The sequence below is a fragment of the Denticeps clupeoides genome, chromosome 14 (assembly GCF_900700375.1).
Source record: "Denticeps clupeoides chromosome 14, fDenClu1.1, whole genome shotgun sequence".
In the NCBI taxonomy this organism is placed as follows: domain Eukaryota; kingdom Metazoa; phylum Chordata; class Actinopteri; order Clupeiformes; family Denticipitidae; genus Denticeps; species Denticeps clupeoides.
The window spans coordinates 3,421,839-3,445,927 of NC_041720.1; the positions used below are offsets into that span (position 1 = coordinate 3,421,839).

The 24,089-nt window shown below is 48.1% G+C and overlaps 1 protein-coding gene across 2 annotated transcripts; it reads left to right on the forward strand.

Annotated features, from left to right (window-relative positions):
* Positions 1–1,672: 1,672 nt before the first annotated feature.
* Positions 1,673–23,982, forward strand: lama4 (laminin, alpha 4). 2 transcript variants are annotated; one of them, XM_028953370.1, is made up of 40 exons: positions 1,673–1,890; positions 3,818–3,919; positions 4,241–4,368; positions 4,487–4,567; positions 5,278–5,492; positions 5,902–6,002; positions 7,047–7,227; positions 7,738–7,821; positions 8,238–8,389; positions 8,698–8,808; positions 8,907–9,018; positions 9,236–9,400; positions 9,900–10,093; positions 11,318–11,434; positions 11,541–11,689; positions 12,625–12,766; positions 12,866–12,959; positions 13,036–13,152; positions 13,604–13,789; positions 13,866–14,005; positions 14,965–15,129; positions 15,647–15,792; positions 16,231–16,393; positions 16,597–16,730; positions 16,879–17,050; positions 17,141–17,272; positions 17,358–17,500; positions 17,897–18,026; positions 18,115–18,252; positions 18,549–18,682; positions 18,773–18,934; positions 19,021–19,174; positions 19,315–19,511; positions 20,590–20,779; positions 20,868–21,023; positions 21,192–21,351; positions 22,002–22,126; positions 22,839–22,932; positions 23,096–23,215; positions 23,307–23,982. In XM_028953370.1, exons 1-40 carry the CDS (start codon positions 1,783–1,785, stop codon positions 23,450–23,452), a joined length of 5,640 nt encoding a protein of 1,879 aa, XP_028809203.1. In that variant the 5' UTR covers positions 1,673–1,782; the 3' UTR covers positions 23,453–23,982. The 2 variants fall into 2 exon arrangements, 1 of the variants encoding a protein (XP_028809203.1); XR_003742363.1 differs by lacking the exon at positions 23,307–23,982 and having other exon boundaries at positions 22,002–22,211; positions 22,304–22,932; positions 23,096–23,150.
* Positions 23,983–24,089: the final 107 nt, after the last annotated feature.

Here is a 24,089-nt window from a genome sequence, read left to right on the forward strand (position 1 = left end):
TTTCATCTTTGCGTGCTCTTTAAATCTGGACTCAGTTTGGGTCCCACATGAGAACCATTAAAAACAGCACAAGTGCAATAGAACATAGATTTTGTTCATGGGCTTCGTTTTCTAGCTTCGACCAACAGAATGCTTGAATCAAAGTTCTGATTATCTGCATCTGTTGCTAGGTAACGTCGTGACACACGCCTACACTGGAAATTAGGTTGGTGATACCCGCTTATACTCCCAAAATACAAGGGGTGATAAGGGAAAGGAGGAGATGGGAGGCTGCACTTAACCTGTGGGCACGGTGTGTGAGAACTGTCAATCATGTCTACAGGCTCCTCCCATTTATAATTTTGTTAAAAATTATCTTACAAATGATTGTGATTCCAACTATTCACGAACAGATACACAACACAAATGTGTCCATCACCATCATTTAACCAACCATCATTAACGTTGGTGAGCCATGGCAGCTCAGTGGCACCTTGGTGGCACCTTGACGGTTCAGGATTCGAACCGGCAACCTTCCGATTACGAGTCCACTTTCGTACCCGCTAAGCCAGCACTGACCCAGATTTTGGGTCTATAGCCCCATGCTTGTCGGAGGTCACGTGAACTATAAATGCGAAAGAAAACTCGAATTAAACCACTTTTAAAAAAAGCGCTGCAGACAAAGACCCCCTCAAGTCATCACCGTCCTCGCAGGGCAGCATAATGAGTTCAGGTCACAGTTCTCCACACTTCAGTTCTTCTCCGGCGGCCTCTTGATCGGCCCGAATTGGCAGGATTTTAAAGTTACTGTAGCTTTGTTCTCGGCTTGAGTCCCGGCCAAGTGCCCAGATGGGGGGGGCGGAGCCTTTGCTCAGATGAATGCCCACTCTGACTGTAACCCCAACACACTCACACACACACACCACTGAAGGGACCTTGAGGACCACCTTCTATGGGATGTCCTTTAAGGAAAGTGTGTGTGTGTGTGTCTTAAAGGTACAGACCCCTTTTTTGCCATGATTTATCCTCCAAACAGAAGCCAGAGCTCCACTTTCCTGGGTTCACTGCGCACTGGAGCAGAATGAAACAAACTTTATTTCTGCTTTTGTGTGAGTTCTGGCTTCCCTCGCACGTCTCGTCGTCCAGTCAAACAGGGAGGGGGACAGGGAGGTTGTGGCGAATTGAAAATGTTGTGGCAAATCTTTCCTTGGCGAAACTCAATCTGACGTGCACGGGGTCATCTGAGATGTACGGCCTCCACATGGCCCCGCGTAAGAGGCGAATGGACGTTTATAACAAGAAAAGCCCATCCGGTCTTCATGTAAACACGCCGCGAGAGGCGTCATGACCTTTCTTTTCCTGGACTGAGGAGCTTCAGAACCTGCCCTAGAGCGCCAGTGGACATTTTTAGACATGTTGCACCTTCCCCGACAGCAGGGCGGCCATTTATTCTGCCGGTAGGTGTCAAAGGTCAAACGCGGCAGACGCAAGTCTTCTGGGCAAGGTGACAGGGGGCAGGGGGGCAACTCTTTCCCCCCCCCCAGATGCATGTGATTTAAAGCCCAGGCTCAGGGGGACAGACAGGCAGGCTCGGCCCGGGCGGCGGCGGTGGGGGGAGTTACCGGCTGAGGAGGGAGGGAGGGAGGGGGCGTTACGCGGCGCATCTGGAAGTGGGAGTCACTAGACGAGCCGACGGGACGGGAGAAGCAGAGCCTGCCGAGCGCTCTGAGCGTCCCGCCGCGGGTTTAACACAAGGTCAGGGGCACGGACAGAGAGAGAGAGAGAGAGAGAGAGAGAGAGGAAATGGCCGTTGGACCGGTGCACGTCCTCTGTCTGCTGACCGCCCTGTCAAGGACCGTCCGGCCGGGGGCCGGCTTCAGCCTGGGCGAGCAGCAAAACACGGTGTTCGCAGTAAGTCCAGCCTTTCCCGCCGGAACGTCTGTCTTATTACCCTCAGATGGGTACGTGTAAAGGCCGGGCTCAAAAAAGTGGGGCTTAAGACCCCTTGAGGGCCGTCATGGCTCGGGGACGTGGGCGTGGACAAGGGGGCAGCTGTTGACCGTTGAGCCGTGCAGGCGGGACGAGGGACAGAGCGAAGGCGGACGCGTTGACACGTTTACAGCGATGGTGATCCGCGCTGAAGGACGTTCTAAGACTGGTAGAACCGTGGCCGTGTTCTGACAAATACCAGATGGTCTACGGGATACAGAATCCCCGCCTGGTCTCCTCCTCTGTTTGGGTTTGGATGAGCTTTAGCTTCTCATGACCCGCCTGAACCTTCAGGGCCTCAGTCTCTCAGCTTGCGTCCCTGGAAGAGAAATGGTGGCTGTGAATGTTGGTCTGAATCCCCCCACGCCGGGGCCAAAGAAAACACGCGGCGGGGTGCAGACGGGGGGGGGGGGGGGGGGGGGGGGCGGCGCTCTGTCATATCCGCCGGGACTGCACTAACTTGCGCTGCTGGTAGAGCCGGACAGGAAACATTCACCTTCGTAACATTTATCAGATCCGTAGTTACAGGGACAGTCCCCCCCTGGAGAGGCTCAGGGTTAAGTGTCTTGCTCAGGGACACGATGGTAGTAAGTGGGGTTTGAGCATGGGTCTTCTGGTTCACAGGCGAGGTTACTACCACCCTGGAAAAGGGAAAGGAGATTTGGCCAGTGGGCCTGTGCATTTAGCTCCCGGCCTGCCATCAGTCCGCATTTCCCAAGGCGTCGAAATGGAAAATTCTGACGTGGCTTGTGGGATGTGGGACCCGGTGGACAGAGCTGGTCTGTAACGGCCCATGAATGTGACCTTTGTTCTCAACTTTAGCAGGAACACTCGGGTCAAGCTGGAAGTAATTTGCAATATAGTGACTGCAGCCCAGAGGCTTTGGGCTTCGTCGATAGGGTCTGGTTGCAACGGTAAAAAAATAACTGCCGGATGTGATCGTGTAAACGTTCGCCTTACATCCCGAAAAGGGGGCGGTTACCCGACCGAAACATCTGCTGCGGTTTCCCACGATCCCCTGCACCGAAGGCGTCCCCAGAGCGCACATTGTCCAGCTGTTTGGCCGGTCTGAGCCACTCTCGCCATTCAAGGCTGACACATTCAGAACTTCCTCAGGCCGTCATTTCAATGGGAGCCGGGTCCCTTTCACCTGAAACCGCCACTCAGGAACACCCGGCCTGGCCATTAACGTCCGATCCCGTTCCGGAGGGAGAACACTGACACACACACACACACACACACACACACACTGAAGCTTATAAAGAATCGCTCTCACCCAGTCCCGAGTAATCTTATCAAGGTCATCGGCACCTCACGCTCTAAACCATGTCGAGCCGTTCACCGCTTTGAACCCCAACGAGTGTTTACATGCTGGGTCGGTCCAGATAAGCACCTCTAAAAAGAGGCCTGAGTCTCCGTGGCAAAAATCCGAGAGAACTATGCACTTCCGAGGGGTGTGTGAAGGCTAGGACCGTCGCAAATATGCAGACAGTGCAGCTGTGCGGGTCGAGGGTCCCGGATTTGCATCGTAGGGACGTCCGGCAGCCTGTCGGCCCCAGTTCCTGCAGCGACAACAAAGGGGACAGTCTACTGGTGTCTCCCACAGAGCTTGTCTCTTTGTGAACGTGAAAGGATGTCCTGTCTGCAGCAGGTGTCTGAGAGTGCTGAAAATCCACCAAACTGAACTTTTATGATAATAAAAAAGTTGTTGTGTCCCCACACACTGCCCAAGACGTCCCCACACACTGCTGCTCCTTTTACCGAATCTGCTCGCACGTGGCTGAGCGTCTCCTTAGTACTTCCGATCTTCCTGAGGCTCTGAATTCTGGTTCGGCTCTCTCCCCTTTAGGTGTGCTCCAGAGGATTTTTCTTGAGTGAACAGGGCACCTGCCTTCCATGTAACTGCAGGGGCCACGCCCAGAGTTGCGAGGACATCACTGGAATTTGCATTGTGAGTGAATTAATGTCATAAGAACAAACCGTTAGTTAAACACAAGGTCCAGAAACAACTAATGACTTAATTTACAGAATAATTGAAAATTTTATTAAAATAATGCCAAAATTAAGGGTTAATATGATTTTGGGGGACCTTTGTACAGTATTGCATTTTAACAAATTTTAAATTTGAAAGTCTGATTCCAGTTCCTACGAATGAATGTTCGTGTTAAAGCCTACCCTTACTTTCACAATGCTGGGTTGTACTGAGTTGTAAAATCGTTACTGACCCAAGAACTAGCGATGCACGTCAGTTTTTCTCTTTCTTCCGCTGCAGCTGTGCCAGGACCACTCCACGGGGGATTTCTGTGAAAGATGCCAGGACGGATTTATGGCCGAAATCACGCCCGACGGTCGTCACCTGTGCCGGCCCTGCGCTTGCCCCATCTCCGTCGCTTCCAACAAGTGAGTGGCCCTCCTTCTCCCGCAAGCAGGGCTGCCCGGCCCGTAGCCTGTCGAGAAACAAAGCCGCGTGCTGGCAGCCAGGCTGTTTCAGAATTCTTTCCCCTGTGTGTCTCGCCAGCTTTGCAGAGCACTGTGACCGACGGGGCGGCGTGGTGAGGTGTATGTGCCAAGAGGGCTACGCTGGACACCACTGTGAGAGGTTGGTGCCAGATGCCGGGATTTGACTTTGTGACATTATTTAACATGAATTCAGGTTCCCCTGGCCTGTCTAAGGCCCTGCAGTGGCTAGAAATGGTGATAGGTATAAAGAGTGTTTTGGTCATACTGCTTCACCGTTCAGAGAGTGACAGCTCAGACGGTCAGATCTGGAATTTGTCCCCTTATGACATCATAAGGGGAAAAGCTACCTCCCATTTCTCATACTTTTTCCTCCCACGACTAAAATAGTCATGTATAATTCTGACTAAAACATGACTAAAATGCTCAGTTTTTAGTCGACCAAAAATAAGTTCAGATGTGACCAAAACAAATAAAAACTAAAACAACAGCTTCATTCAAATTCTAGACTAAAGCTAAAATTGAGACAGGCCACCGAAAACAATGATACCTGAGCCCCAGGCATTCAGATCTGCCACTGAATGTCTCGAAAGAAAACTTTTATTCAAATCTGAATAAAAAAAATTGTCGCATAAGTGGCACAAGATGGTGTGGCATGCCCAAACATGATGAAACAAGAAATGAAATGGCTTTATTGTTGTTGTTGTTGTTGTTGTCATTTGTAGAGTAAATGCAAAAGCAGCATATTCCAAATATAGAAATAGAACCGTCTAGAAGTGAGGCATTACTGTTTGACACGTGTTTGAGCTGAGGAAGGTCATGAAAACCATGGTAAAACTTTGTGTCCCCCAGGTGTGTTCCAGGTTACTATGGGAACCCCATGGCGATCGGCGACTCCTGCAGGAAATGTGACTGCAACGGGAACTCCGACCCCAATCTAATCTTCAACGAATGCAACAACGTGACGGGGCATTGCCTGAACTGCTGGGGCAACACGGCAGGGGCGCACTGCGACCGATGTGCGCCTGGCTTCCACGGGGACGCCCTCAGGGCCAAGGACTGCAGGGGTGTGTCCCGGCGATGCATTTAGAAGTCCACAAGACAGCAGCGCTAGACAGAGCTGTTCCATACACAGTTTCATTTATCCTTCATTCACGCTGACTGGCAAACATGTTATCACCACAGCTTTTCAACCAGAAAGGTCCGTTGACCTTACGTCCAGCGTGAATCGCAGATTCATTGAGTTTATTCTTCTGAAGAAAGAAGAAGAACGGACGCTCGTGTTTACACAGTTGGACTCAGGGTGGTGCAAATTCCTCCCATACCCCTGAAGGTCATAGCTCAGCCTTCCGCCTGACGCTGCCCTATAAAGCTCAGACAGAATGCTATTGTTCCTTATTGGTTGTGCTGGCAGAGAGTCATGTGCACAGGTCCGACCTTTACTTCATGTGTCCTCTCTCTTCCACACAATTTCAGAATGCGAGTGCAACAAATGCGGCACCACCTCGTGTGACGACAGGACTGGGGTGTGCCACTGCAAGCCTGGGGTCACAGGAAGACTGTGTGACCAGTGTGAGGTGAACGGCACATGAACACATGCACCCAGGGCTTCTGCTCAGATATCTGCCCCCCCTTGTACCCTTTCGTCCCATTAATAGCATATTCATTCTAGCTGTGGAGGACTTAAGCTCATGTAGTCAGAACTAGACATCATTAAAGCTTCATTACATTTACATTTACAATTAAGGCATTTGGCAGACGCCCTCATCCAGAGCGACTTACAACGTGCTTTCAAGTTACCATCGATGAAGAGATAAATTCCGGTTCACCAGGACCCCAACTATGAATACAACCTTTTTATTCACTCTGTTCTAGTTTCTATACAGAAGTCAGACAATAAGAAGGTTACAAGTTCATCTAAATATTTTCTAAAGAGGAAGGTCTTGAGCTGCCGTGTGAAGGTGCTCAGTGACTGAGCTGTTCTGACCTCGAAGGGAAGTTCATTCCACCACCGAGGGGCCAAGATGGAGAAGAGTCTAGATGAGCGTCTTCCTTTTACCTTCAGAGATGGAGGGACCAGGCGAGCAGTACTGGAGGCTCGGAGTATACGAGGTGCAGTGTGAGGTGTAATAAGGGCTGTGAGGTAGGATGGTGCTACTCCATGTTTGGCTTTGTAGGCCAGCACCAGTATTTTGAATCTGATGCGTGCAGCTACTGGGAGCCGGTGGAGGGAACGTAGCAGAGGGGCGGTGTGGGGGGATTTGGGAAGAACCATTAAAGAACCATATCACTAAAGAACCACATTTTCTAATAGAGTAAAAAGGCCATTTTTTTTATCACCTAAGGACCAGAAGACCACAAAGTCTCAGGTTCAAACCCAACTCACTGTCACTGTGTCCCCAGCACAATGAATCAAGGGGGACTTTCCCTGTCACTACTGATGGAAAGTCAGTCTGGATAAGGGCGTCTGCTATTTGTACTTTATTTTGTAAGAGTCTAATTCTCCATTGTAGTGTAGTTGCAATCGTTCTCCTCAAGGTCTGAGTTCTGTAGTCTTCGTTTTCATGTGACTGAAACCCACCGAGAAAGCTACAACGAACACCTTCTCCCACCCACCACAGGACGGCTACTCCGGCTTCTCCAGCTGCCAGGGCTGCCGCAGGTGCGAGTGTGCAGCCGCCGCCCTCCGGCCCACCTGCCACCCCCTGACCCACAGCTGCCAGTGCCATCCGGGCGCCGGGGGCCGCTACTGCGAGCGCTGCCTGCCGGGCTACTGGGACTACGGCCCGTCCGGCTGTCAGAGTGAGTGGAAGCACCTCTCCTCTGCACTTTTCCCGCAGCCCACGGGCCCCAGGGGCGTTACGCCATTTCGTGGTCGATGTGAAGTGGACGCCCATTCATGACGCTAATCACTAGGGAGCTGTGCTGAACTGCACCCTGTGACATCACCATCCCCACATATGGGGACAGTGGCGGCCTAGCGGTTAAGGAAGCGGCCCTGTAATCAGAAGGTTGCCGGTTCGAATCCCGATCCGCCAAGGGGCCACTGAGCAAAGCACCGTCCCCACACACTGCTCCCCAGGCGCCTGTCATGGCTGCCCACTGCTCACCAAGGGTGATGGGTTAAATGCAGAGGACACATTTCACTGTGTGCACCGTGTGCTGTGCTGCTGTGTATAACAAGTGACAATCACTTCACTTTATTCACTTTACATCTGGCCGGCTGTGTGCGCCGTTGACCTTGACCTTTTCCCGCTGCTCGCAAGTTAGACAGGAAGTGCGGCATAAACCTGTGTGTCCCTGTCCCCGCAGAGTGCGACTGTACGAGCGGACACTGCGACGTGCACACCGGGGAGTGTGTCCTCGAGCCCTCTCAGGTCAGCGAGTGCAACGTCGGTAAGTGCTCACGACTCTCTTGCTTAAGATGTCTGCCTGGTGTTCCTCACCTCTACATCTGTACATACATAAATCATGGACGAGCCTTGTCGGTATGTTTGCAGGCCAGCGGAGGATTTATTTATATGTATTTTCTGGAGATTATGTACTTTATCTACACGCTTCGTCCCAAGTTACCGTCGCTCCTTATTGCAGAGAAAATTTGCAAATAAAGAATGCAGCGCCCCCTCAATTTCTGTTTCTAATTATTTCCCAGAATGTGTTTTGAACAAAGAAAAAAAAGAAGATTGCTTTACATGGAAAACAACTTCATGCATTCTAGACCAGCCCAGACGTTTCAGGAAATGCATTCTGGTTTTTAAAACATTTTTCTTCTCTGAGGGTCCACACACACTCTTGATTCCCCTTTCTCTCAGATTGCGACGAGTGTATCTGGCACCTCATTGGCGACGTCAGGACGTCCAACAAGTCCCTGGACCAGCTCAGGGTCAGCGTGCTCAACATCTCCAGCGGGGCGGCGGCCAATGATCGCCTGAAGTACTACAGCTACACTGCTCAGCGCCTGCAGGTACCGAGAAGTGGGTCGAGAACAACTCGGATAATATACATTTACGCCATTTATCAGACGCCCTTATCCAGAGCGACTTACAATCAGTAGTGACAGGGACAGTCCCCCCCTGGAGACACTCAGGGTTAAGTGTCCTGCTCAGGGACACAATGGTAGTAAGTGGGGTTTGAACCTGGGTCTTCTGGTTCATAGGCGAGTGTGTTACCCACTAGGCTACTACCACCCTGCAATAATATTAGCATTAGCTCACCCAAGAACCCTCTATTTTGACCATTTCGACTGGCGGCTCCTTCGTTTGTGTGCATCAGGCTCAGTTCGTGGGCTGGAGAAACAAGTCCGACCTGATGAGGACCCAGACTGGAGACCTGGAGGAGGCCACGACCAGCCTGCTGTCAACATCAGCGCCGCTTGCAGAGCAGGTGTCAGAGCCTCAAATCCACCGCCGCTTTTCTTCAGCTGCCCGAGTGAAGCGGACCCGGTGCTTGGTAACACTGACTTCCTGTGCCGTCGCTTTCAGGAGAGCTCGGTGAAGGAGCTGAGGGACACGGTGGACATGGACACGCTGCAGAGCCTCAACCTGGCGGAGGAGCTCACCACCAATCTCACCGCGATCAACGCCCGCATCGAAGGTGCCGTCAAACCACCATGTCTAGTCTGACATGAACCCCAGTTAAAGTTTGGAAGGGATTATTCCTGTCCATTTCATTGTCTTCTGGCATCTCGTTGATGATCGTGGCTGACTGTTCATGCATCTTAGAAAAATATCTCGGTTTATTTAGCCAGTTCTCGGTCTGCTCACACCACCGAGGAGTCCGGCCTCACATTTACTGTTTCTTCCTTGCTCAGACATGGTCGCTGACTGGGAGCTGTACAGCAACCACCAGGAACTTGACCCTGAGGTCACCAGGAGGAAAAGCGCAGAGGCTGAGACCAGGGTCAAGTGGATGAGGACCCTTGACCTGTCCCCCAAAGAGCCCCTAGCCACAGATGAGTCTGGAGAAGCCCACGACTGTCAGTCCATTTAAAAATATATAAAATATTTCAGAGCAACTCCTTCTTCTCTAGCCTCTCTCACACTACTGGAGTGCTACGTTTGGTCATTTACGTCTTCTGAATTTACAAAAAAAAAATGTACAAAGTTTGGAACAAAGTTTGAAAAGGGGAGGAGTCTGTAGACATGACTGACAGCTTTCACACACCCTACTTCCACATTCTGGATGATTTAAACCCCCTCCTGTCAATACGTGACACGCCCAGGTGTAGTGCAGCGTCCATCTCCTCCCTTTCCTGCTTCTGCTTTCTACACTCCTGATAGCCATCAGTGGACCACACCCACTACCAACACCGACAATCAGATCTTCAGCACGTTAACTGCGCTTTAATGTGACATTAGTGAACACTGCCCAAGTGCTAAATGTTAAATAAAACCGGGATAATATGGCCCTGAGACGTAGTTAACGTTTTGAGTGTGTTTGACGGGAACTTGGACGCCATGAATCTGTTTCTTTAGTGCTCCGCCGCGTCCGGATGATGGAGAAGCGGCTGATCAGCACAGAGGGCCGCCTCCCCCCTGCGAGGGAGAAGCTCTCTCACTTCGTCTCCAGCCTGTCGGGGGCTCGGGACCTCCTGGCCCAGGCTGAGGACGCCCTTCGGCAAACGCACCAGCGGCACCAGGCCAACCAGCTGAGATTCCAGCGGAGTGAGGTAACTTCCCCCTACGGTCCCCTTCCAAACCCCACGCTCCCAACAATTGTCAACAGGGTTTCATTAGCTCCTCTCCATGCTTCAGGAGGACCAGGACTAGGACGCTTCTGGCCTTGGGCCCCCTGGCCCCAGGGTTCCGGCCAGTGAACCCCGGCAGTGTGAGAAAACCGCTGTAATTTAGCGAATCCCCCCAAAGTGGTCACTTAGCGGTGGAATGTGGGAGAAAAACGAGACGGAGCCGGGCAGAGATGATTTCTGGAGGCCCGGGCAGGGAGAGCTCCATTATTCTGCTCCCGTTCGCCGCCTGAGAGCCATTACTGCCTCGGAGCGAGTCAGAATTTTCCAATTACTGCGGCATAATGGGGATAATTCGCTGATGAAATCAAAGTGGCTGCTCTCTGCCCTCCAACCTCGTCTACAGGAATTCGGGAGGCAATTCAATTTACTGAGAAGTTTGGGCTTTCGAGACAAAAAAGTAAAGTAGTTCAAGTCCTACCATCAAACGTCCTTTCGCCGTCAAATGTACTGAAGTGTCAAAAGTGATTTATTACGACTTGTGTTTTTTCTCACGGCACTCTTGCTTATTGAAATAATTTTACGTGAGAAAGTCACTCTTTGCACGGCAATCTTTTAATTGAAGGTCATTACTGATTCGAGGCAAAAAAATTCAACAGCAAAAATGTCCAGTAGGTTGAACCAAGTTTGAAATTGCAGGTTTTATAGTTTCAGGTAGACCTTGACATGAAGATAAATGACTGGCCTGTATCAGGAACTAGTGCTTGTATGAATACAGAAGAAAGTATTTGTGTTTTTCTCGCAAAAAGGCAAAAATATCTGACTTGCGGTGGAATAAAAAAGGTTAACCCTAAATGTGAATGGATTAGTTAAGTACAGACACTCAAATAAAGCTGATGAACTTGTGTCGTTACTCTTTTACATTTACAGCATTTACCAGACGCCTTTATCCAGAGCGACTTATGGTCAGTAGTTACAGGGACAGTGTCTTGCTCAGGGACACAATGGTAGTAAGTGGGATTTGAACCTGGGTCTTCTGGTTCCACCCTACTCTTCACCTCTGATGCTCAGATTTCACTCGCACGTCACTCTGAGGTTGCAACCTTCACTGAGCAGCAGCAAACGCTCTGCAGACTAAGCCCCTCCTGAGGATAATGGGCCACTTGCTAGAAGTTGCATGTTCCTAACAGCGTCCCCTCACGTCCCCAGAGCCTGCGCCGGAGACTGCAGGAGAGTTACGAGGATGTTCGCAGCACCGTCCACGTCGCCGCCAACACCATCGCAGACACGCGCCTGGGTCTTGCTGACCTGGAGACCATGAAGAAGGTCAGCGTGGTCACTGTACTTACGGTAGAATCGTTACGCAGCCCTGCTGCGGTGGGTTATCATGCAGCTTTGTGGCCTTTCGCCAATTTGGGATCACACTGTTTAGAACATGACTGAGTACCACGCTGCCGTTGACGGCGCCAGTGCGCAGCTGGCGGAGAAGTCGGAAAGCCTCTCCCTGGCCGACGGCGAGCTGGTCCTGAAGGCCACGGAGCATGCCGAGGAGCTGCAGAGGGAGGCAGAGGAGCTGGAGGAGTGAGTTTTACTTTCAGCCACCGTCCGAACACTGAGCCCGCTCTGCTTATTCCAAAGGCCACACAGTACATTTACAGCATTTACCAGACGCCCTTATCCAGAACGACTTACAATCAGTATTTACCGGGACAGTCCCCCCCTGGAGACACTCAGGGTTAAGTGTCTTGCTCAGGGACACAATGGTAGTAAGTGGGATTTGAACCTGGGCCTTCTGGTTCATAGACAAGTGTGTTACCCGCTAGGCTACTACCACCCAATCAGTACCAGTCAAAAGTTTGAATGCACCTACTTTACTTTACTTTACTTTACTTTACTTTACTTGGCAGATGCTTTTATCCAAAGCGACTTACAAGAGGAAGACACCAACAATTCTCATTCGAGTTACAAAACTGAGAGCCCTGATAAGGCCAAACTTGTCAGGAATAGAACATGATAGGGAATTGTTAAGTGCTGGATGAATATATGTGTGTGTGTGTGTGTGTGTGTGAGTGTGTGTGTTAGTGTTAGACGCGTTTGAAATACTTTTTTTAAAAGTGGGTTTTCAGCTGCTTCTTAAAGGTGGTGGTAGTCTCAGCTGGTCGAATGGAGCAGGGCAAGTTGTTCCACCAGCCAGGGACAACAAAGGACAACCGAGTCAATTGGGACCAGAGACCCGGTGAAGAGGGGATTTTTTTAGTCTCATTTCGTTTGCAGGTCCTAGAGGGCGTGCAGGAGTGTAGCTGGCTGTGTAGCTAGGAGTGTGTAATAGTTACTTATGAGCCATGCATTTATAGAACAAAACTGAAGACGCATGACAATGAAATGTTACGTGCTAAACCAAAAAAATTGCTTTGTGTCCCTCCAAATCAGGGAGCTGTGTGGGAGCATTCTGAAATTATGCGCGGGGTGAATATGCACTTCCTGCATACAGAACGAATATGTTTTTTTCCCCGCAGGACCCTGTTAGGAGGCAACGTGAATGGATTTGTGCAGAAAGCCATAGACGCGTCCAACGTTTACGACAACATAGTCAAGTTCCTCCACGAAGCGAATATCACCGGAGAGACGACACTGGACCTGGCCAACAGAGCTGATGATGTAATGTATTTCATACAAACAAAAACCTCTTTTATCCAATATTCTTTTGGACAGTCGACTGTTAATGGGGGAAATATTTTTCTTTGCTCCATTTCTAAGGCAATCGATGGCATCAACTCACAGCTGGGCTTCCTGAAGTCCCAGAGCAACAAAGTCTACAAGGAATCGATCACACTGGGCTCTGAACAGAAAGGTAACAGAGCCGGGTGGGTCCATGTCCAGTCATGGTCATGTATCAGAATGTTTTAATAAAAGGTGCGTTCTTCCAGAATCCAAAAACACCGCTCTCGACATCTTGAAGTATTTCGAGGAGACAAACGACACCCTTGTGGACTCGAAGAAGCATCTGGCGGTGGTACTGAGCGACCTCAGCGGAATACATGCAGGTAAAAGCCATGAATACGAAGGTGAGTTAAACAGAACTAACAGAACAGTGGTAGTAGCCTAGCGGGTAACGAAGACCCAGGTTCAAAAATCCCACTTACTACCATTGTGTCCCTGAGCAAGACACTTAACCCCGAGTGTCTCCAGGGGGGGACTGTCCCTGTAAATACTGATTGTAAGTCACTCTGGATAAGGGCATCTGATATATGCTGTAAATGTGTGGAAGTAGCCTAGCGGGTAACACACTCGCCTATGAACCCGAAGACCCAGGTTCAAATCCCACTTACCACCATTGTGTCCCTGAGCAAGACACTTAACCCCGAGTGTGTCCAGGGGGGGACTGTCCCTGCAAATACTGATTGTAAGTCGCTGTGGATAAGGGCGTCTGATAAATGCCATAAATGTAAAGAAAGGTTTCAGCTTTTTTTTTTTGTTTCCTCAACATGTCCTCAGACCGCACACCGGCACGCTTGCAGTTCACCCAGGAAGTGGCGGAGAGCACCCTGAACCACTCGGCCGAGGTGCTGCAGGCCATCACCCCCATCGGCCAGCAGGTGCAGGAGTGGTCCAGCAGCATGAGCAGCAGCAAGTACTCCGCCGAGGCCTACGACCAGGCCGTGGTGTCTGCAGGGAAAGCAGGTGAGCGCCATCTTCACACTTCCACCCGAGACACGCAAAAGCAACAAGCGCCAACAGGCCATGTTTCCCTCTGCAGTGGAGGACCTCTCCGGCATCGTCCCTGAGCTCCTGCACAAGCTGCGCGTGGTGGAGGAGAAGAAGCCAGTGAGCAACGTCTCCACCAACATCATGAGGATCCGCGAGCTGATCGCCCAGGCCCGAAGTGTAGCCAAGAAGGTAAGAGAGCCGCAGAACTAAAACCCACACACTGCGGCGTGAAGCTGGGTCACTGTTAGATTGCAACGGTGCCCTTGGATAGAAGCTCATGAAATGTTTCCGTCCAAAACGCACTTTGCCAAACGCACTTTGTATCTGCAGATAATTTGTCATATGATTTTAGATCTTATACCTAGTATACTAGTACACTCAGATGTACTACAGTATATATACTTAAGTATGCTTTGTGAAATGTATAGTAAGAATACATACATATAAGTATTTATGGCCTAAACTTAAATAAAATGTTTAGATCTCGGTATAATTGTGGAAAATAATCACAGGATTTAATTGTATTTGGATGGTAAAACTAGTTTACTATAACTACACTTAAAGCATACTTTCATAAACGATCTTCTAAACTAACAGTATGCATGCTAGGTAACTTCTGGTAAGGTATTTTAAAAGGGATAAAAAAGCATACACTACACTACCACCCTACCCTCTGGAGGTTATGGAGACTAAGATGGAGCCCTTTTGAAGAATCCAATGCAAGAAAGATATTTAGTGTTTGTTGTATCAGAAGAAAGTGAAGTGTGTTTGATGAATCTGCTTTTGAGTCGCCTTCTTGGCAGCTTTGTTCGCTATTAAACAAAGCAGATGAGATGTTTGATGCTCATTATCACGAGTGAATGATAAGAAAGTGTTCAGCAGAAACCTTCAGGACTGTTGGAAACCGTCACCGTTGTCTAATTTAAAGGTGGTTGGGAGAAGCTGAGAGTGTGAAATGAATAGATGCATCCAAACTTTATTGTATATGTGAACTGATGGGACAGTGGGACAATAAAGTACTACATACAGCGAAATGTGTAGGTGGGAAATGTAGTTGAACTTTTTTAATAAAAATGAACCTTAAGTTTACTTTTTTTGTCAGGACTACGCAGTGTGTCACTGAAACTGATTATTTGTTTGATGCCAAGGTCCAAGTGTCCATGAAGTTCAACGGTCAGTCCGCTGTGGAGGTCCAGCCACACTGCGACGTTGAGGAGATGAAGGCGGTGACGTCCATCACCCTTTACATGCGGGTGGACCCGGACAAGGACCCGATTGAGGACCGCTTCATCCTCTACCTCGGAGACAGAAGTGTGAGCAGACAGTCGGGCATATACACCACTTCCTCTCATCGACATGTGTGCAGAACTGTAGATTTTTGCGTTTTAGGGCAGGGAACAAATTCCACTTTGTTTGCTTCAATATTCAGTGAATATACTTTTAATGTATAAAATGAATTACATATCCTTAAAGGGTCAGCATCAGGCTCAGTTTTTTTAATAGTGGATTCATAAATGTATAGTTTTCATTGTCTTGCAAACAACACACTTCAAAGACATCTGTAGCAAGAAGAACAGAAGGAGATATGAGGGCAGAGCAGATAATCAAAGTTAAATTTCTGTATTGATCCCCATGGGGAAATTATAAAAGTCGGCATACTATAAAAATATTTAGCTATAAAAAAATATGACAGTTGACATCAAACACATACAGCCTAATATACAAAAAATATGTAATTGTGGCCCATATATTAATTTTAATTCCTACTGTTTTAACTCAGCCATTTGTCATATAATGGTTTAATGGTTTTGGTTTGTCCTTTTGTCATAGGGGATGAAGGACTACATGGGTCTGGCCATTAAGAATGACAATCTGGTCTACGTGTACAACCTGGGCAGGGAGCATGTCGAAATCCCCCTGAGCTCCAAGCCTGTGAGCTCATGGCCCCCGGTGTTCAACCTCATTAAAGTGGAGCGGTAATGTCACATGTGTGTCTTTAGTCACCCTCTGTGCACATCCTGTCCCATGATCGCTCTGTTGTGTGAACAGACGGGAGGTGCTGTAGACCTAATGCAGACTCAGGGCGCTTTCACACCATAGTTTCGCTTGCTTTGGTCCGAAACAGTCGGTGAGTTTGTATCATAGTATAATTTTCCTCTTGGTTCGGTTTCCTTTCACTCATATAAAAATCCGAGCAAACGAAAATGCATCGCTTTAAAAACGACGTTGAGTTCGATTCAAGCACACTAAAGCCTGTAGGTGTGAAAGCACCTACTTCTCTCAGGCCACCCACCATGAATGTTCTTCTGCCCTGGGATTTGGGCGTGATGGGTTTTGATTTCTCATAAAAAAAAAACATTGTAACTAAAACATAGTTCACACCTCATTGCTGGTCCCTGTGCTCTTTTGTGCAGACTCGGCCGTCATGGAAAGATCTTTCTGACTATTCCCAGTCAGGGGACCACAGCCGAGCAGAAGTTCATCCAGAAAGGCCAGGCCGACGGGCCCGATTCGCTCTTTGACTTGGATCCCAAAGACATGGTGTTCCTCATTGGCGGCGTCCCTCCAGATGTAAAGGTACCGTGTCTCGCATTAAGCCATTAAAGAGGTGCCCAGTTGTACAGCATTCGCAGTTTCCACGAAACATGCTGCTGAAATACAACAGGTCAGGTCTTGCCGTAATGTAATGGATGTGTGTGTGTGTGTGTGTGTGTGTGTGTGTGTGTGTGTATGTATATATATATATATATTTACGCACTAATTTATTTATTGTATTTTAGCTTCCTCCACCACTAACCCTGGCGCCGTTTGTGGGCTGCATTGAACTGGCCTCTCTGAATAATGAGATAATAAGCCTGTATAACTTCAAAACTACCCATAGCATGGATGTGGAAGCCTCACCGCCATGTGTCAGGTAGGAGACACCATAGACACAAACACCAAGTTTTTTTATGTAATAAGGTGTGTTTTAATTCACGTGAATTCAGAAAAGTTCCGAATTCATACCTTACGATCCTTTGTTATAGCATCTTGCAGACTCTTTCATGTGCGTTATATTTCAGGAACAAAGTGGCATTCTCTGACAGTCGGATTGCCAGCTACCTGTTTGATGGGACTGGGTACGCCCTCGTCAGTGACATCGAAAGGAGGGGACGAATTAGCATCGTCACACGGTTCGACATCGAAGTGCGAACTGTTGCCAACAATGGTGTTCTGCTCCTCATGGTCAATGGGGTAAATATGTCCGTTTGTCATTTAAGCAAAATAAAATGCTGAAGTGGAGAAACACGTGGTTACCATGATCATTGACACTTCCCCCCACAGACCAATTATTTTGTGTTAGAGCTGAAAGATGGTTACTTGCGCCTCATGTACGACTTCAGCTTTGCTCGTGGACCAGTGGTCATGGACAATAAGTTGCCAAAGTTGCAAATCAACGATGCACGGAACCACGAGGTGAATGTTTCTCGCTGATATCACTTCCAGTCGTTTGTTAGACTTCAACTGAAAGCATCACCATGTTTTTTTTTTTCTTTTTCAGATATCTATCATCTATCACCACTCGAAAAAGATCATCCTGTTGGTGGACAGAAGTCATGTGAAGACCCTGGACAATGAAAAGAAGCCTCTACCTTTTACTGACATCTACATAGGAGGCGCTCCCTCGAGCATTCTCAGTTCCAGGTACGACCATGTGATCTAAACTGTGACCTGAATGAGGTCCAGTAACCAAGACACCAGTACACATGGATGGGTGGTAGCACCCTATGACCCAGAAGACTGCAAAGTCACAGGTTCAAACCCCACTTACTACCATCATGTCTCTGAGCAAGACACGTAACCCTGAATGCCTCTAGGGGGACTGTCCCTGTCACTACTGATTTCTAAGGCGCTCTGGATGAAAACGCCTGGTAAACACCGTAAATGTAGGCTTTGCAAAGATTTAAAGTAAGGGGCTGAACTACTAAATGTGACTAAAGAACTAAACATGGAATGCATGCATCCTAGGATGGAGCATAGCCCAAATATAAACCTGGGATTACATCAACTAATTTAAATAATGATCACTTTTTTTGTCAGGTCAGAGTTTTCTTCTCTGGTAGGACTCAAGGGGTGCGTTAGAGGCTTCCAGTTCCAGAAGAAAGACTTTAACCTCCTTGAAGAACCTGGGACAGTCGGCATCAGCAGTGGGTGCCCAGAGGAGTCATTTGTATGTTTCTCCCACGTTCCTTCTGTTCCCACTAAGAACATCACTGGTGTTAAAATGTGGGTTTCGTCGAATTAACTTTTTGTTTCAGATGTCCCGTCAAGCATACTTCAATGGAGAGAGTTACCTGGGCTTCACTGCCAAGATATCACCTTTCGAGGCTTTCGAAGGAGGTTTTAACTTCAGAACAGTGCAGTCCACTGGTCTTATGTTCTACCATAGTGAAGGGGTAGGTAACTAGGCGCCATTCACTTACTAGCGTTAAGTGATGAACTGAGAAATGACTCAAAATCTATATACTTGTCTGAGGATTAAGTGAACATCCAATGTGTTCACTGAATACCAACTAGCCTTAACAACTTAGAGTTAGGGTTTATGTATTTATTTATGACTCTTAAATCTCCAGGAATCAGCATTATACACAACTGACTTTATTCAGTAGATATGTTCATTAATGAAGTAGCTAAATACAATTCCCTCCAGAGGTGCATTAAGGTATTTTTTTTTTTATTCTGCTTGTTGTAGCCACACGAGTTTTTGATTTTGTTGGAAAATGGAGGAGTTGTATTGAACTCAAAGGGGACCAAAATTAAATCCCACAAGAAGAACTACAATGATGGACGGCTGCATTTCCTTGTTGCCACGGTGACAGATGCCAAGTAAGTATGAAGGAAGGTTGGTGGAAACCTCTGAGCACAGAGGGAGAGGCTGGTTGTCTAAACGTCATGGCACAATGTCTTCTGTTTCAGGTTTGAGCTTGTTGTAGATGACAAAGACAAGCAGGAGAAAAAGTACTCAGGAGGTTCAGGGCCCCAGTCAGCCCCAGCTTCAAATACCTTCTACTTCGGAGGCTCCCCTGCAAGCAAGGCTGGAAATTTCACAGGATGCATAAGCTATGCATATATCAACAGGCAATTTAACCATCCAAGTGCAATTAAATACCAGATTTCTTGAATTCATTTGATTCAAATTTTCCATCTGTAACCTGTGTGTTCAGGCACGACAGAGACATCGAGGCTGAAGACTTTCAGAAGTACTCCGAAAACGTCCACACATTACTGCAAGAGTGTCCAATAGAGAGACCACCAGAAGCCATGCACCAAAAACCCAGCAAAAACTCTTCCAGACCCAAGCCTGGACAGTCCCGCAAGGTAGTTTCTACCCCGATTTACCCAAATGACACAAATTCACCCAGTGCTTCACCATAGAGTGACCTATAATATCATTTTGAGTGTAAAATTGTATTTCAGACACTTCACTGACAGTAGAATTTTTTTATTTTAACTAAAAGGTCAGCAGAGATAAGTCCAGCCTCCCTCAAGGCCTTGCCGGGCTGAAGAGCGAGCCTGGGCTGGAGACCCCTGAAGCAGAGTCCGCTTCGTGCTACCTGTCCCCAAAGCCCCGTGCCACCCGCAATGCCCATCACTACAGCGGCACAGCCAACAGCCGCAGCGAGTACGCCGACGTCGCCGCTTCCATCAACGAGAGGTCAGTGCGGCAAAGACCAGGGATGCACCGATGACGAGGAGGCTGATATTACGCTGTTATGTTATAATACCGCTTTCTTTACTTACTCTTTACTTTTACACAATGTATACACTGCTGTCCACATGTGGAGTTATGTACATAACAAAAAAGGTGAAATAAGTGAAAACATGTTTTATATTCTAGTTTCTTTGCTCTGGTTACTGCTTTGAACACTCTTGTCATTCTCTTGATGGGCTTCAAGAGGTCGTCACCTGAAATGCTTCTCCAACAGTCTTGAAGGAGTTCCCAGAGGTGTTTAGCACTTGTGGGTCCAGCTCACCCCAAACCATCTGGATTGGGTTCAGGTCCGGTGACTGTGGAGACCAGGTCTCCACTTTTTGTTAAGTACATAACTCCACATGTGTTCATTCATAGTTTTGATGCCTTCAGTGAGAATCTACCAACGTAAATGGTCATGAAAATAAAGAAAACACATTGAATGAGAAGGTGTGTCTAAACTTTTGGCCTGTACTGTAGGTGTAGCGTGAAATTCCTCCAAAGTAATGCCGTTTTATTGTTGGCTTCCTCCAGGTTGCTGCTGTGTTAGTGATCGCTTAGCAAACATGCAAACACACCTGCACACTGCGTATGCATGATGGAGTGTGTCCAAAAAAAAGGGAAAAACGTACAATTTAACGAATTTACATTTTCTGCAATTATCAGACGCCCTTATCCAGAGCACCTTACAGTCAGTAAGAATAGATCCGTTTGAAAGATCACACTGTTGCCGATACCCCATTCAGATATCATTATGAGCATGTGTTGTTGGTCAGTGGTGGCCTAGTGGCTCGTAACCGAAAGGTTGTGGGTTCAAATCTCTGAGGTCCCCTTGATGAAGGCACCGTCCCCACACACTGCTCCCCGGGTGGCTGTCATGGTTCCCACCGCTCACCAAGGGTGACAGTTAAAAGCACCGCGTGCTGCGTTTGCTGAGAGTCGCAATGACAAAAACAATCACTTTCACTTTATTTGAAGGATATCTGAACCACATATGGGATCGGTGGGTCCCTACCTCACAATGTCTCTCTTTCTTTCCCAGGTCTCACTTCTCCCTGTCCCTTAAAACACAGTCCTCGCTGGGCCTTGTCTTCTACGTGTCCGATGAGCCAGAGGACAATTTCATGTCTCTCTGCCTGGTCCAGGGGAAGCTTCTGTTCACCTTCAGCGTCGGGCAGCACCGGGTCAAGATCAAAACCCCCGAGAGGATCAACGACGGGCTGTGGCACAATGTCAGCAAATGCGTGTTCTCTTAACGCCCTACAGATGCCAAAGTCAGGTGCCATGTCTGACCCTCTCCGTCCCCGGTGTCTTTGGCAGGTTATTTTTATCCGCGATGGGAACATGGGGAGGTTAATAACTGATGGCCTGAATGTGCTGGAAGATAGAGCCCCGGGTGGCAACACCTCCTGGCACGTCGGCGGCTCGCTGTTCGTGGGAGGGGTTCCTCCAGGAAGAGCCCAGAAGACCTTACAGGTACAGTCAAGCGGTGTTTCAAGACAAATGAAAACGGCGCGGTCATGAAAATAAAGTATTCAGCCTTACGGTAATCTAGCGGCGCGGTTTTGTGCATTATGCATATGCATTTCATTTTTGAATACTATGCATTATTGATGATTTTCTCCTCATCCCTCCCATTTTCAGAGGAACTCGGCACACAGTTTCACCGGCTGCGTGAGGAGCCTGCAGCTGAATGGCCGCATTCTGCCTCCCGCGACGCACACCTTCGGGGTCACCCCATGTTTCGAGGGGTCGTCAGAGCCCGGGACCTATTTTTCAGAGGGGGGCGGATATGTTGTGTTGGGTAAAGTTGAATTGAACCTGGAGAGCTGCATTTGTCAGAGGGGGGGGCACTAAAATAAATTCCATCTCCTAATGGTGGCCTAGCGGTTAAGGAAGCGGCCCCGTAATCAGAAGGTTGCTGGTTCGAATCCTGATCTGCCAAGGTGCCACTGAGGTGCCACTGAGCAAAGCACCGTCCCCACACACTGCTCCCCGGGAGCCTGTCATGGCCGCCCACTGCTCACTCAGGGTGATGGGTTAAATGCAGTGGACAAATTTCACTGTGTGCACCGTGTGCTGTGCTGCTGTGTATCACAAGTGACGATCACTTCACATACAATAATGAAAATGTTATTGGATTTGTAGCTGAGGAGGGGACATCTGACGGTTAAAACCAGCGCAGCAGCCACTGTAGTTAAAGTAACAGGGGCTCTTGTTAGGACAGAGGAACGTGACACCCCCACCGCTGCCGTACCGGGGAAGGGGGCTGGTGAAGGGCTTAGCGCAGGAAGCGGATACACTCCGACCCCGGGGTCTTGGGAACGGCGTTGCAGCTGTTGATCGAGCACAGAACAATTTCACACCCCTCTGTGTCGAACCAGGTTTCACACACGTGCATTCCGGTGGGTGGGAGGCAGGATTTGGTGTTAACAACAATGCTCTTTGCCCTAGATGACTTCACGGGCATGGAGTTCGAGTTGGTGGTTGAAGTCCGCCCTCGTGTGGCCACTGGGGTGCTTCTGTTTGTTTATGCATCGGCTGAAGAGTACCTCACTGTGTACATGAACCAAGGCCAGGTCAGTTGTTGTTTAAAGGTCCCCTGACATGATTTTATATATCGGTCTTGTTGATCCAGTCCCACAACGAGATTTCCCAGGACGCGCCGTTTTGGAGTCTGTAGCTTTAAATGCTAATGAGGAGGAGAGAGGCGGGACGAGGAGGAGAGCGGCCTGTAGAAGTTGACCAACCACAATGTTTGGTGCAGACAGGATGTCGTGTGCCCGTTTATCCAGAACAAACAAAATTCTGATTCTTCAGAGTCTCACGTGACAGAGCTAAAAAAAACACATTTGTGCTAATTTTTACACCCACAATCACCGAGCAACTGCAATGCTTCGCACATTTGGAAGCCATGACAGTCAGTGGAGATAATGTTTCAGGGGAGCCGTTGGCGGACATTTTCTGGGCGGACATAGCATGAGAAACGGGAGGTAACCTTTCCTCTTATGATGTCATATGGGGAAAAATTCCAGATTAGACCGTCTGGGCTACCGCTCTCGGTGAAGCCATTTCTAGCCACTTCAGGACCATAGGGGACAGGCTGGGGAAACTCACATTAATGTTAAATATCTCACAAAGTCACATTTTCATGTCAGAGGACCTTTAAAGCTGTACAAGGTGAAATGTTAAATTCCGTTGACTTATATTTTATCCATATACACACACACACACACACTATATATATACACACACACACACATAGGGATTAATTAATGTCCCTTTTTCCAGGTTGTGGTCTTAGCAAACAGTGGAATGAGTGAGTTCTCCACTCTTGTGACGCCCAGGCAGGGTGTGTGTGATGGAAACTGGCATAGGATCACCAGTAAGCTCTTCTTTTTGCAAAAAAATATCTTCATTTAAATGTCACGGTTCAGACGCCGAACATGAGATCTGTAGCCAATACTTTTCCCAGGTCTACCTTCAAGGGCATTGGGGCCAAGTTCCTTATTGCTTTATCCATGTTAAATATTGTCATTGTGTCACAGTAATCCGAGATGCCAGTGTGGTCCAGTTGGACGTGGACTCCGAGGTGAATCGTGTTGTCGGACCACTCACAACTGGAGCACTGAACTCCAAAACCCCTGTTTTTGTAGGAGGGGCCCCAGGTAGGCTGTACTTGCGAGTACTGAAATCAGAAGCTGTAGGTTCTTCTTTTTCAACGCCCTCGTGAAACAATATAACTTGCTCCTGCCCTAGCTTCTCTGCTGAAGACCAGCATGGCCACCACGAGGCCCTACACAGGCTGCATGAGGAACCTGAAAGTGAACGGGAGCCCGGTCAGCTTCAGCAAAGCGGCTCTGGTCAGCGGGGCCATCGGCGTCGGTTCCTGTCCAGCCGCCTAGGACCATGGCAGCAAGAGCGTATTTCTTGACATGACCGTGCAAAACAAATATAGCAAGATTGTACAAGGACCAGTTTAACTACACAGCTCACAAAACTATCTTCTTTTTTATTTGCTTTTCGAGACCTAACACTGCTGAAGCAGCATTCCACGCTTTAAATCACATATATATATGTACACACACATTACTGTGCAAAAGACATGGTCAACAATTGAAAAAGGTTGGAAAGAAAACCACTATTAATCTAAACTGCAAGCAATATTGTTAATGCGACAAGATGTAAACAGATATTGTTTTACCTAAACTGCTTATTGTGGAATTTTTTTATAGCACAATGACAATGTTGTATCTGTAAACGTCTGCTTGCAGGAGATCAATCATCATTTTACCAGAATAACAGTAAAAAACTTTAATTCGTTTCAGAACTAAAACTTGTGCTTAGTACTGAATATGTATATTAAAGTGTGCCAAATATACATATTTCGTATGAACTGCCACTGAATTAATAAAGATATATGCATCCTCTTCAACCTGTGCGTATAATGTGTGCGTATACGTTACATATGTGAATAATAAAAAATATTATAATTTGTTTTCCTAGTTTAAAAGCATATGTTGGATTTAATCTTTTTCCTGG